This window comes from Onychomys torridus, chromosome 1, assembly GCF_903995425.1.
Source record: "Onychomys torridus chromosome 1, mOncTor1.1, whole genome shotgun sequence".
NCBI classification, from domain to species: domain Eukaryota; kingdom Metazoa; phylum Chordata; class Mammalia; order Rodentia; family Cricetidae; genus Onychomys; species Onychomys torridus.
In genome coordinates, this window is record NC_050443.1 from 91354941 (window position 1) to 91369778 (window position 14838).

Below are 14838 nucleotides of genomic sequence, written 5' to 3' on the forward strand. Positions count from 1 at the left end.
AAGACAACATAAGGGAGAAAGGGTTTTTTTCAGCTCATACATAGTTCAAGTTTACAGTCCATCATGGAGGGAAGTAACAGCATCAGGAGCTTGAGGCAGCTGGTCACATCACATCCACAGCAAGCAATGGATACATGCAAGCCCAACCTCCCATTTTCCATTTATGCAGGCCAGGATCTCAGCCAGGGAATGGGCCTGGCATAGTGGGTAGGTCCCACATCAATTAACAATCAAGATTACCCCCAGCAAGCATGCCCAGATGCCCATAATTCAGGAGATTCTAGATTCTGTTAACATTAACATTACAGTTTTTTTTGGATTGCCTATGGGATTAAATAAGAGGAACATATGAAAGCTTCTAGAATAATCATTTCACCTATTATGTCCTCAGAATGTTTGTTAATTCACTTACTCATTTACCTCTTGGTAGTTGTACGGAAGCATGGTAGGCAGATTTTAATCAAAATGGCATGTCTATAAATGAGAATTCATGTAATTTAGCTTTCACAAGATGTTTTACTTTTAAATTTTTCTTCTCAGGGCACTCATCAAGGGAGATTTGTTATCCCTGTGAGTGGATACAGGTGACAAAGTCACACAGGATCGGACTTGGCTAGTTGGTCACTCACCCTAGTACTCTGAGGCTGAATAGGAAGGTTATGAACTTGAGGACAGCTTGCACTACATAGAGTCCCAGGCAAATTCTACATCACAGGGAAATTCTGTGTCAAAACAAACAATACTCCCTTGAAAAAAGAACAAAGGGGCTTAATGTTAGAGCTGGAAAAGGCCCACTCTCTGTGGTTTTTCTTTTTAAGATCTACTGGGGAACTCAGGGGTGTTGGACAGGTCTCTCTTCCTGGTGATTGTCTAGGCAGAGGGCTGGGCATGTGTGCAGGGTCACATGAGTGCATGAGATGTTCAGGCTTATGAAGGCAGAGTAGAGACCAGGACTAAACAGACTGTGAGTGCTGCTGTGTCTTCCGTGTCTCACTGGTGCTGACTTGTCCATTCACATTTCATCCACAGAATGACCTTATTGGCCAGAGTTTGTTTGACTACCTGCATCCTAAAGACATTGCCAAAGTCAAGGAACAGCTCTCTTCTTCAGACACTGCCCCCCGGGAGCGACTCATTGATGCAAAGAGTGAGTGCAGGGGAGGCTGTGTGTTTCCTCATGCTCACCCATGCTGCCCCACACTGCCCCAGCGATGCCCAGGCACAGAGCGCCCCTCCCATCTTACCTCTCTGCCATTCTTCCCCATGACAGCTGCTTGCTGTGCCTAACCGGACTTACTTACAGTCGCTTGGGTTTATTTACACTATGGTCCACATACAGAAGTGTCAATGTCCAAACTTAGTGGAGGGAGGAACTGCTTTGACTTGATTCTATCTGATTTCTGGTCATTTTTTTTTTTTCCCAGAGTCTAGAACTTCCTAGTAGCATGCTCCTGAGGGGAAAGGGCTCACACTGTCTTGTTCTCCCTGGATAAATCTCTCTGTCTCTCCACCTCTCTCTGTCTCTGTCTCTTTGTCTGTGAGTTGCGCTCTTGCAGCTCAGAAGATAAACCTGAGAACACTTAAAATGCCAGTGTTTCAGCCTGGTGGTGGCGGCGTATGCCTTTTAATCTTAGCACTCAAGAGGCAGAGGCAGGCGGAGCTCTGAGTTTGAGGCTAGCCTGGTCTACAGAGTGAATTCCAGGGCAGCTAGGGCTACACAGAGAAACCGTCTCAAAAAAAAAAAAAAAAAAAAGTCATACTTCCTACAGCTTAGGATCAGCATTTCTCTGTCCCCAGCCCTTGTTCCCCACAGGGTTCCATCCCCAGTGCCATGGTTAAACCACAAGTCTAGTTTTGGGTTTGGGGTAGCCACATGAGTCAAAAGAAAGACTAAATGCAAAGCTAATTATAACTTTTTTCCTAACACAATGAATCTAAAATATTATCTTGATGCAGTTGTTACAAAAGATTTCAAGATTTAACGTTTGTTTTGTGCCGTCTCTGGAATTCTGCATGTTCGCACTCATACAACCCTTCTCAGTTCAGAAAAGACTCATTCCGCAGCAGCATTACCCTAGTGGCTGTTACCCGGAGCACACATCTAGAATGGGGTCCATGAATGGGGCCCCCAAGGGATTCTGACTCCAGTCAGCCTGGAATTTAAGGTCATCCTGTGCCCTCCAATTCCAGTATCCCAATCCTGTGCATCCTTTGGGAAGGACTTCTGTCCTATGGCTGGGAACCAGGTGTCTGCCACTTACTTGGCACTGATTATTCAGTTTCCCTGATCTCAGTCCTTGTTGGTATACCTCCATACCTCCATTTCCCTCTCTTCCTCAGCTTCTGTTAGGCAGGAACACGATGCTGTGTTTCTTTTGAGCCCCTGATCATCCATGCCACCTGTGCTGCTGTATTTCCTGCCCATGTGTAAACGTTCCCACGTGAACACTGGGCTCCTCCATGCATCTTCTGACCTCTAAGCCCGAGAGGAATGTGATTGCATATCGTGGTTACCAACAGTGAGGCTACTTTTGAGGTCACACTGCCCCTCCTGACAGACAGCCTAGCCCTCATTTCACTCCATTTTGTGTTGATTTGCAGCTGGACTTCCGGTTAAAACAGATATAACCCCCGGGCCATCCCGACTGTGCTCTGGAGCTCGCCGCTCTTTCTTCTGTAGGATGAAGTGCAACAGGCCTTCAGTGAAGGTGGAAGAGAAGGACTTCGCCTCCACCTGCTCAAAGAAAAAAGGTACAACTAGCTGCCCTTTCCCATCCCGGGCCTTGAGGAGGCTTGCCTTGGGTCAGGGCTCTTCAGATGGCTAGAGCAGCAGCTCCCAAGCTTGAAGCCAGGGCCTGCTCTCCCCTTGGAGCCTGGGGCAGCTAGAATGGGGGTGGGGAACCATGAAGCCCTAATGTGTTGCCATGGCACCGATTTGTGAATAGGCTTTCTGTGTTTAATGTCTGTTTAATCCTGATGTGGCTTGGAAAAAACACATTCAGCCACAGTTCTGTGTCTTGAGTACCCACCCTTCCAGAATCCTCCGGGCCAATTTCCCCAGTGACCTCATGTGTTAACTGCGTGGGATGCTGTTCTTGCTTCTTGCAGCGTTTTCTCCCTGGCTCCCTGCCTCTTCTCTCTGTCCTGGGGCTGCTGTCTGTCCTCTGTCCACATTGATGTATATATATGTAATGTCACTCACAGGTCAGAAACTTCCAAGTTTACATTTCTAGCTCAGGCTTCTCTTTTGAACTCCATGTATGTAGGTTAAATCTACCTTCTTACAGTAAGTCTCAAGATTATCTGCAGAGTAGCCATTGGTTCCCTGACCTGCTGTACCTCTAATATTACTGATTTTAGTTATGGTATTTGTAGTTGGAGTTTTTCTGTCTGGCCCAGTCAGGACAAATCTCTCTTACCCGCCAGTCCCACAGTCGCTCAGACCCAACCAAGAAAGCACACAGAAACTTACATTGTTTACAAACTGTATGGCTGTGGCAGGCTTCTTGTTATCTACTTTTTCTATCTTAAATTAACCCATTTCTGCTTATCTATACATGGCTTGTGGCTTACCGGTGTCTTTACATGTTGCTTCTCATGGCCGCGGCTGGCGGTGTCTCTCCCCAGCCTTCTACTTCCCAGAATTCTCTTTTCTCTTGTCCCGCCTATACTTCCTGCCTGGCCACTGGCCAATCAGAACTTTATTTACACAGAGCGATATCCACAGCAGGTATTTAGTCATGCCCACGCATAACCAGATTGGTTTTTTTTTTAAAGATTTTATTTATTTTCATTTTATGTATATGAGTGTTTTGTTTTTGTGTAATATTAGTGTATCACATGTTACCTGGTACCCACAGAGGCCAGAAGAGGGCATTGGATTCCCTAGAACTGGAGTTGCAGATGGTTGTAAGCTGCCATAAAGATGCTAACAACCAAACCCTGCTCTGCTGCAAGAGATGCAAGTGCTCCTAACCACTTACTTGTTTCGCCAGTTGTGGAACCAGAGATTTTAGGGGAAAGCCTAGGCTGCAACAAGCTAGGCTAGGCCACTTGTCCCCAATGGAGAGACAGGTGATGGTGACAAGCAGAGAGAAAATGTCTTCAGTGTGGCCACACTGGGAAGAGGAACAGATAAAGGGGTCCAGTGGCTCCGAGTCTGTCTGTCGGAGAACTGACGTGTGCTTTAGGATTAAATAGAGAGCTGGAGCAAGGGGCAAGCAAGTTACAGTTGTGGTCTAGGCATGGTCTCGCTGAACACTGTCTCAGCTCACTTCCTAATCAGTGCGCCAGATCTGTCCTTACTATGATGTGAAGCGGCAAGGCAGGCTTGGGGGACAATCACTTCTGTTCCAGGATGCAGCCTTGCCCTCATGGGTAACTGCCCTCATTTGGAGTGGACTGTTCCTCCTGGGTTTGTTCTTTCAAAGTCCAGGGTGATGGCAGGTGTGGAGCAATGGTTTACCTTTGTGCCTTCAGTCAAAGTAAAGGAGGCAATACAAAATGAAGGCAGAGAAGCCAGGCTGGCACCCTGCCTTGTCACTGCTGCAAGTTACTGCTCTGAGGCCATGTTTCTTGGCCAAAGTAGATTCTGAGAGCCTGTTCACCTCTTGGAGCCAGCTACCCTCAGCTGTCTCAAGGCTGAGATAGACACTATGTGCTTCTATTCTGTTCCTCCACACAGCTGTGGGGTAGTCCTTTAACAGTGAACCTTATTATCCCCTACCTGCCATTTAAAACTCTTCATGGCTTCCTGCTGCTCTTAAAGAATCATGATAATTAGCATATGATGCAGATGAGGTCCCTGCCACACCTCAGTGCATCTGAGCCGTGCTGGCTTTCCCTTGGGTGCTGCCAGCCCCTTTCAAAGTCCCATGTCTGCACTCCTCCCCACCTCTGATTGGGTTCTTTCCAGTTTCTTCACCTTCTCCCTGAAGACACAGAATGCCCGAGTTTTCTTGTGGTACCCCACAGACTTCCTTTCTAGTGCTTTCTCATAGATTTTTGCATGATTGTATAAAGGGAGACTCCCTGGCTACCAGGCCGCTCAGATGTTTTTCTGCCGCCTGATGGGCTGTTGAAGTCCGTAAGTGTAGGTGTGTCTCAATTAAAAATGTTTCTCTCTTTTCTGTCTGATCTGCGTTCTCTTCCCCAAATTGGTAAATGGCAGCAGCAGCCACACAACCCTGAAACAGGGGAGCCATCCATGTCTTCTTGTCCATCAGTGTCTTGTTGTATGACATTCATACCAAATTCCAACCATTCTCAGAGGCATTGTTGGCTTCCTACCCACCCTGGGATGTCCAGTTTCCATCCTCTCTTGCCATTTTCTGAGTCTTGCCTGTGCACCTCGGAGCCCTGCTACTTTCTGCTCTCTACTCCTTCATCCAAAGGGCTTGATTTTTCGGTTTCTACATTTACATCCTGTTGGAGACCCTCCATTTCTTCTCTGCTAAACACATCTGTTAACAAAGAACCCAGAGTCCTTATAGGCCTCAAGGCCCTGTTCTACTTTTCCCTCTCTTTTTACTAATGTGTGTGTGTATGTGAGAGTGTGTGTGTGTGTGTGTGTGTGTGTGTGTGTGTGTGAGAGAGAGAGAGAGAGAGAGAGAGAGAGAGAGAGAGAGAGAGAGAGAGAGAATTCCATGGTGTGTTTGTGGGTGTGGGTATGGGGTCAGAGGATGGCTTTCAGAAGTTAGTTCTCTCCTCCCACCTTATTTTGAGGCAGGGTCTCTCTTGTTTCTGGCCGCAGCACTGCATACTGGCCCATGAGCTTCTGTCTCCGCCTCCCTTCTTGATGTAGGAATACTAGGATAATCTTACCCCACAAGGCAAGTGTTCTTAACCAGTGAGCCAGCCATCTATGCAGTCTGCAGTCTGCATCTGTGCCCTTGTTCACCATCATGCTTTAAAGACACACCCCAGTGTCCCGTGCTCTCGCCTGACCTCCAGCATTGGCTTTGGGGGAATCTCCTTGAGATGGTCTGTTCCTCCTTGCTGTGTGCTTTGTGATGCCTTTAGTATATGGGCTCTGCTAAGCACACATGACGCTGGGCCATTTCTGTTTGCTCCATCCACCAGGTGACTCCTTCTGGGGAGTGCAGCCTTTTCTTTTGTCCATCTTTTGAGACTGTGTCCTACTGCCAAGCCAGCACTGACACTCACCATGGGCTTTTGCTTTCCAGCAGATCGAAAAAGCTTCTGCACCATCCACAGCACAGGCTATCTGAAAAGCTGGCCACCCACAAAGATGGGGCTGGATGAAGACAACGAGCCAGACAACGAGGGCTGTAACCTCAGCTGCCTCGTTGCAATTGGGCGACTGCATTCACACGTGGTTCCACAGCCGGTGAATGGGGAAATTAGGGTGAAATCTATGGAGTATGTGTCTCGACATGCTATAGATGGGAAATTCGTTTTTGTAGACCAGAGGTAAGAGCCTACATCTCACCCTTCAGCAACTCAGTAGAGCAGTGGTTCTTAACCTGTGGGTTGTGACACCTGGGTTTGAACGATCCTTTCACAGGGAGTGCCTATCAGATATCTTGCATATTGGTTATTTATATTACAATTCATAACAGTAGCAAAATTATAGTTATGAAGTAGCAATGAAAACAACTTTATGGTTAGGGTCACCACAACATGATGAACTGTATTAAAGGGTCGCAGCATTAGGAAGGTTGAGAACCACCGCTCTAGAGTATTTCAACCGTAAGCTGAGAAGCTGAAGAGACTGGGTCATCAGCTGGCTTTTTCTGCTCTTGCTGGGCATATAGCTCAGTTGGTAGAGCATCTGCCTAGCATGCATGAAGCCTTGGGTTCTGTTCCAGCACCCTGTGCTGCTTGTGTGGTAGTTCAGGCCTCGAATCCCAGCACTTGGGTGGTAGAAGCACAAGGTTTGAAGTTCTAGGTCATTCTCATCTGTGTAGTGTTTAGGGCAGCCTTGGCTTACATAAGACCTTGTTTTAACTAATAAACTAAATAATAATAATTTTTTCTAAAACCTGAGACAGTGACTCTTGGCCTCAGCTACCTGTAATGAACACCCCATCTCTGGCTGCACATTTCTACAGAGAGCAAGGGAAGTGAGAGTCCCATTTAAAAATCAGGCTCATGAGGATAGCATGATAAATACAGATTCTTCTTGGTACTCTTTGATATATAGCGACAGTTAAGTGGGTGGTTTGAAATTCAGTTCTGAAAGGAAACAGAAATATGACCTACCACTATGAAATATTCCAGTGTCATGATGTTGAGTGCAATAAAGACATAAAAAGAGCTGTTGAGACGTGAGCTTTCCAGTAGAGTTGGCCATGGTGGACTTGTCTGTGTATTTACATTTCAGTGTCATTAGTTAAAATCAAAGCTTCAGTTTCTCAGGGCACTCCCCACACACTCCACATGGCTAACAGCACACAGATGACTGTGCTGCTGCAGAAAGCCATGTTGGACAGCACTGTTCTTAGCCAACCTCTTCATCTTCTGGATGAGGACCCGAGGTCTGGCCTATGGATCAACTTCTGCTGGACTAGCTAATTGGTGCTAGATCTAGCCTGTGAACCAGATGTCCCAAGTTCACCGCTGCTGGTGCCTCTCTTGGGAATATTCACAGGCTAATTAATAACTAGCTCCTAGAGACAGCCATAGATGCCAGAAGGGTAGGCATCTACTGTTTAAGGCTTTTGTGGTCTCAGCTGCAGGAGTCTGGGTGTTAGCTGTCCTGGTACAAGCAAGCAGTGAAAAAAGAGCAGCCCTGCCCTGGAATTTAGATTTCTATCTTATTTTTACACCATTAATATAGCAATCTTGTCATTTAAAGAACTCCCGAAATTTGATTTCTGATAAAAGCCCCTAAAGTCATATTTGGTTTGCTTTGCTCTGTTTGTGTAACCCTGATTCAAGTTGGAGGCTGTGATGGGGAGAAGTGGGCTGTTTGTGGTATTGTGTTCCCTGAAATATTGTGCACCCTAATAAACTTATCTGGAGTCAGAGACAGAACAGCCACAATATTAAACATAGAGGATAGGCAGTGGTAGCACACGCCTTTAATCCTAGCATTCCAGAGGCAGAAATCCATCTGTTCAAGGATACAGCCAAGCTTGGTGACTCACACCTTTAATCCCAAGGAGTGATGACAGAATGCAGAAAGATATATAAGGTGTGAAGACCAGAAACTAGAAGCATTTGGCTAGTTAAGCTTTTAGGCTTCTAGCAGCAGTTCAGCTGAGACCCATTTGGATGAGGACTCAGAAGCTTCCAGTTTGAGGAAACAGGATCAGCTGAGGAACTGGCAAGGTGAGATGGCTGTGGTTTGTTCTGCTTCTCTGATCTTCCAGCATTCACCCCAATAACTAGCCTCAGGTTTGATTTTATTAATAAGAACTTTTAAGATTCCTGCTACAGCTGTTCATCTTAGGAGTGGCCTTTTCTTATTTAAAAGCTCTTGTTCTTTCTTAGGGCAACGGCTATCTTGGCATATCTACCACAGGAACTTCTAGGCACGTCATGTTATGAGTATTTTCATCAAGATGACATAGGACATCTTGCAGAATGTCACAGGCAAGGTAAGCTGGGCCGTAGTGGGAGTGTGATGTTCTAAAGTATACCCTGCTTCTTCACCCCAGTTGGCCTTCCAGAGAAAATTGCCCCTACTATGTGAGAGTCAGCTAGCCCAAGACTCTTCAGGCCGCAGCATGTGAGAGGGGAAAAGACTGTTGTCTCCTGAACCATTTGTCCCTCCAGTGCTCGGCCCCTACTCATTCCACGAGGCCATGACTATTTGTAGAGAAATCTCTTGGTGAGGGTTCACTCTGGCCTGTACAGATTTCAGATGTCCTGCACTGATCTGATTTTGTTTCCATACCAGGTTGCATTGCCTCCTGTATTTTCCTTGACTCATGGTGTCAGTTTTACCTCTATTGCTGTGACAAAATAACCAGATAAAAAGCAGCTTAGATGGGAAAGTTTATTTCAGCTCACAATACAGGGTACAGTCCATTGCTAAGGGAAGTCACAGTGGCAGGAGCTTAAGACAGCTGGTCACATGACACCTGTAGTCTAAAGTAGAAAGTGAACCTGTGCTTGCTGGCTTGCTTACTGTGCTCATCTCAGTGTCTCTGCTCTTCCATGGGAGGAGGGCCCCACGAAGGGAATGGTGCTGCCCATCGTGGGCTGTGTTAATGGGATAAAATTCCACGGAGTCTATTTGATGGTCAAAGGAATTTATTCGGGGCTTAACTACAACAAGAATAAAGGAGTTGGTCTCGGAATCCTGGAGAGGGATTGGGTATAGTCCAATGAGGTTCTCGGGAGAGTTCTGCCTTATCCGCAGCACCAGCATCCAAGACCATGAGGTAGCAAAGAGAAGAGGGGCACATGTACGTGCATCCCAGGTCTTAAGGGTCCCTGTCTGGGACACGCCAAAGGGGGCAGGTACCTAGCAGCTACCTGCTGCCTCACTAGGGGCAGTGCTTCAGGGTATGGCACAGACAACTGCCCACTACACTGTGTCTTCCATATTAACACAGTCCCTTACAAATGTGCCCACAGGCCAGCTCACTGTACCCCTCGTTGAAACTCTCTTACCAAGTGATCTAGGCTGTGTCAGGGTGACAGAGCTGACGATCACAGACGGTATGGCTATATAAGCAGCCCCTCCCTTCACTGTTTCTATGAGAGCTTGTTCAGTTGCCTCAGACATCCATTTATGAAGTTCCCTATTTTCACCACCCCACTGCCTTGACCTGGTTCAAGCACTTGTGCTTGTGGGTCTCTCACTCCTCTCACCCTGGGTCTGTCACCTGTAGTTATCTCATTTATCATTAAAAAGGTCAAGCCTGATAATATCATATCCCTGATTAATGTTCCAATATTTAGACTCAACATACAACCACTTTCAACAGGCACCAGATCCCAAACTTCCCACCGCCATCTCCTGGCCCTGGCCCAGTTCCTTGATCCCACTTCCCAGATTTGTTCTGTCTGTGACCCTCTCCCTGTGCCTGCCTGCTGACTGGCCCTGTCACCTGTTGGCCTTTGTGTGGTTCTTTCCTGAGTGGCCTTGGTCACTTCTCTCCAGAGGGCATGAATCATATTCTGCCTCTTTTGTCTCTAATGCTTGGGCATGAAAGGTGCTCATGATGTCTGTTTTTCAAAGGATGAGATCTGAACAGGTCAGTGGCCTCTGTTGACTCAGATTTCCTGGCCAGGGACTACTGTTCTTAGGCTTTGTGACAGGGAAGGAACATGGCTGGAGTTTATTCAGACCAGACTCCAACATTCCTGAAAGTCTTCATTTTCATAGACACTGGAAAGGGGTGGCACGTTGATAATACACTGAAAGGACATGAGTTAGATCCTTGGAAGCTGCCTGTCTGAGCACTGACCACGTGCCCACTTGGCTTTCTAAGGGTGATGGCATGGGGGCTGAGCACCTTTTGGGATCTGCGGTCAGGTGACCTGTTTAATATACTCACTGGTTTGAGGAAATGGCAATAATCGTGGCTTCTCTGCATTTTCAGTTTTACAGACAAGAGAAAAGATCACAACTAATTGCTATAAGTTTAAGATCAAAGATGGTTCCTTTATCACACTACGAAGTCGATGGTTCAGTTTCATGAACCCGTGGACCAAGGAAGTAGAATACATTGTCTCAACCAACACTGTTGTTTTGTGAGTATCTTCTGTGAGATATACCCTTGCTTCAAAGGGTACAAGGGTACCGGGACAAAGGGTACAGGTAGTAGCTAGCGTCCACATTTTAATGTCACCTTACTTGTATCTTGTGTTAAGAGGAAGCCAGGAGGGGCTGTTAACCGAGGACAGGCATTGGCCCTCCTCCCACGTGAGCCCCAGTGGTGAGACAACTTGCCTCAGGGAACAACCAACCCTTGAAACCCTAACCCTAACCCTAACTCCACCCATGGGCATCCACTTCCGCTGGTGGAGGAAGGTGTCACCATTGGTGGAAGGCTTCCATAGGTGCTAGCTCTTTCTGACCTTGGGTGAGGATGGGTGGGGGTCTCCATGGCCAGCAGGCTAGTGGCCCAAGCCTTGGTGGATAGAATACTCTCTCAAAGGCTTTTGCTGCCTGCTAAGCCAGCACGCAGAGGGAAGAGCCTTCTTTCACAAGATTCTTCTCCACACCTCTTTCGCCCACCTGTGCTTCGCCGCACAGAGCGGCCTGGGGCGGGGTGAGCTGTCAGCAGGTGGGAGAAAAGTGCTGTAGCAGTGTGAGAGGCAACTGCAGCCATTTCTGCTAAACCGTGTTGCATAGAAATTGGGGAGGCCCAGGCGGGCAGTGGGGCCAGAGGCCGGGATGCTGTCCAGCATGTCACACAACAGTGAGTAGGCCTGTAAAGCCACTCAGACAGACACTTCATTTTCTGGCCTGTCCAGGTCCCGAGTGGACACCGGACTCCTTGGCCAAGGTGAAAGGTGCACGGTTCTGAGCAAGCCTGACTCACGTTTCTTTATTGCTGGGATGTTCACAGAGCCAACGTCCTGGAAAGCGGGGACCCAACTTTCCCGCAGCTTACAGCGTCCCCCCACAGCATGGACAGCATGCTGCCCTCTGGAGAAGGTAATTATGTCCTGCTTGGGTATTGGGGCTTGCTTACAAGAAGCTGCTTATGACCAGATATCCTCCTGTCAAGTGTTCAGGGTATCCCGCTGTCATGTTCTGTGAAGCAGACCTTGACTTGATGTGCTGAGTTCCAGTGGGGAGAGGGGCCACCGTCATCTTACTGGGATGTTGTGAATGTGTGTGGCTCTTCCTGCAGCCACCGTCTAGACTCCTTGTTTTTCTGTGCTCTCCTCTTCCTTGTTGCCCATGGGCTACGATTTGATCTTTGGTGACGCACTGGCTCTTTGGTTTGGGAGAAAGGTATCTGTTGGCACTGAGCACCTGCCATGTCCAGTGGGCACCTTTCCTGTGGCTCAGAATTGGTTCTAGTGCACCTGTCCTGGACTATCTCTGCTTGCATGCCTTCAGCCTGCTTCTTCCACTCAGGACTCCTTCACCCACCCCCTGCTTCCCCAGACAGAGCCATAGAGGCACTAAAATGAAGAATATCCCAAGTTCATCTCCTGCACTTCCAGAATGATTGGTTCCTTGCATTCCTCCATGCAGTCCAAATGCACTGTCTTGTCCTTTTCTCTCTTAAACTCACACACTGCCTCTGCAATGTGTCCTAACCTTAATCTCACTCTCTCAATCCCATACTGCATTCTACATAACACACAGCATAGCAATATTCTGATTATCATCAGACCACATAAGTGACAAATATCATTTTACCAACTGATGTCATAATCATTACCCTCAAACTTGTTCAGAGCCATAGGTGTCATCTCTATGGTCATCTATAGTACAGTAACATAGGTTGGTAGCCTAGGAGCAACAGGCCACACCCTGTACCTGTAGTTTACACCCTGTAGACTATTCTGTATAGGTTTGATTGAGTCTTACATGACAAACTCAGCTAAGGCTACATTTCTTGGGCTATATCCCTGTCATTAAGTGACACATAACTGCAGCTTGTGTTCGATGTGATAGACTTTTAGTAATCCACATTGCACCCAGTGCATTTTCTGTGCCAAGTCCCTTGGTCCTTACTTCTTGTGGCTCCTTTTTGATGTTGCCAGTACAGCGTGATCTGATTGCTGTGTTTACACCAGTTCCAAACTTATGCCCTGGTCATCCTCCATGAACACCTTGCAGTAGACTTCCAAGCTCTGTCCTGCCCCAGTGCTCTTACACATTGGTTCTATGCCTGGGCTACTTTCTTCTTGTGAGCACCTATCAAGCTCATATATACTCAAAAGACTCAACTCAGTGACCCTCCTCCAAAAAGCTGCACCTGCTTACATGAGTTGGGTGTTACCTGATTCCCTGTCAACTCATCACCCTTTGCTGTCTTGTCTGTAGTCCTGGCACTTGAAAGAAATTAGCTGGTTCATGTTAAAACTTTGGCCTCTGATGCTGAATAGACTCTTGAACCTTCCCCTGCTACAACTATTTTTCCTGACAAGGTAGAACCTTGATGTTCCACTTCAAGTGGATTGGGAGGTTTTCATTGAACACATGATAGCATTTCTTGCTCTGGTTTCCTCTTTCCTACTGTCAGATTCTTTTGTTGTAGGTGGCCCAAAGAGGACTCATCCTACTGTCCCAGGCATTCCAGGGGGAACCAGAGCTGGGGCAGGAAAAATAGGTCGAATGATTGCAGAAGAAATCATGGAAATCCACAGGCAAGTAATCTCCAACCAGTGGTGCTCAGCACTCCACACCCTCTCAGGTGCTTCACAGTGTGTGGAGACACTTCGGGTCATCACAGTTGGGTAGAAGGTTGCTGCTGATCACCCAGGGAAAAAAGACCAGGGATGCAGCTTATACCACACAGGACTTCTCTGTTCCTCTGTTCCTGAGTCCAAATTCAAAAAAATGTGCCTTAAATAAAGAAGACCAAACAGCCCAGAGCTTAAGACACTCTGGGGGAAGCCCAGTTCATGATACTTCGAATGTATCCCAGGTAGCTTCCTAGCAAGGATGGATGCCCTGGAACGTCACAGGTCTGGAGTAAGCTGTGAGCAGCTAGTGATTTGGGCCTTAACAAAAATACTTCTTCAAGCTACTTAGTGTCAGTAATTGAGGTCAAGCAGATCAGCTGGCAACAGAGGCAGTTTTCTAGGGTGTGGGAGCATTCTTTCCATGTGAAAGCAGAGCTTGGCAGCAGCTGTCTAAGATTCAGTCTTGGTCCTGCATCCACCTGGCTCTCTTTTGGAGAGCTATCTAATCTTTGGTATGCTAACTTAAGCCACAGAAGAAAGGTAGTATGTCTCTCCTAAGAACTGTTAGGATTGTGGAGGAATGAACAGCCTGATAGACACTCAGAAACTGTGAGCTCAGTCTGTCTTTAAACATAGCCACTGAGAAGGAAACATTTATAAATCTGCCTGAATTTGGAGAACCAAGAAGGTGGTAACCAGATAATTAAAAATAGAAACGTAATCGAACATAATTGTAAGGAAAGAGGTGTGTGTCAGGGGGCCCAGAAAGACCAATATTTTCTGCAGCCACTGGTTTAGTCTGTTCTCTGCTCAGCCAGAGGGACTCTTGTCCCCATGAGAGTAAGTTCTACTCCAGTCCATAGAGTGGTTGGTTTAGCTGCTTGCCTCCCCCTCTGGAGGGAGATGAGGAGACAGGACACAGTATGATCAGCTCAGACCAGCCACTATATACCCTGGGCTCTCTGCAGGACAATCAGAACACAGTATCAGAGCCCTTCACCAGAACAATCCTAAAATCCATGAGAGGTCTATTTTCTTTATAATAATACAAGTGGGGACCTCAGGGACTGAAGCAAGCAAGGAAGCGCTGCTATACGTTGTGGAAGCTCACTAGAACAGGGAGAGACGAAGGTGGGCATGCTTGCTAACCCAGGAATGAGGCCTGTCCTACAGAGAAATCCACAGTGTAGGACCAGGTGCTGAAAGTAAAATAAGGAATGGGGAGAAGCCAGTTTGAGGACAGATAGAGCCTGGGCAAAGGGTAGCCTCACAGCCTTTTATCCTAAGTAGACAATGTTGGGAGAGACAAGGTTCTGGTCATTGGCTGTTAGCCATCTGTATGTTCTGGTATTGTACATAATAGGGTTGTACCTTGAAGAGAACCTGTTCCCTCACAAATATAGACAAGTAGTCAGTGCAGGCCAAGAGCTATTTCTCAGGCGCAGAGACTGGGCCCAGTGTGGCTCTAATAGGCTGTGTTTATCATGGAGGATTAGAAAACCTGGTGGTCACACAGCTGCCTCCATAATCCCCAGACTCTGGCCCCAG

At 47.2% G+C, this 14838-nt stretch overlaps 1 protein-coding gene across 9 annotated transcripts in view; it reads left to right on the top strand.

The window, feature by feature from the left end:
* The window catches only part of Arntl (aryl hydrocarbon receptor nuclear translocator like), a 102319-nt gene that overhangs the window by 83444 nt on the left and 4037 nt on the right, over nucleotides 1–14838 (top strand). For 8 of the 9 annotated variants that reach the window (XM_036189581.1, XM_036189607.1, XM_036189615.1 and 5 more), the window contains 7 exons: nucleotides 1030–1147; nucleotides 2602–2751; nucleotides 6186–6432; nucleotides 8458–8564; nucleotides 10521–10671; nucleotides 11493–11581; nucleotides 13143–13251. In XM_036189581.1, the coding sequence (XP_036045474.1) occupies nucleotides 1030–1147; nucleotides 2602–2751; nucleotides 6186–6432; nucleotides 8458–8564; nucleotides 10521–10671; nucleotides 11493–11581; nucleotides 13143–13251 (971 nt within the window). The remainder of the gene's footprint in view (nucleotides 1–1029; nucleotides 1148–2601; nucleotides 2752–6185; nucleotides 6433–8457; nucleotides 8565–10520; nucleotides 10672–11492; nucleotides 11582–13142; nucleotides 13252–14838) is intronic. The other variant, XM_036189650.1, reaches the window with a different exon arrangement.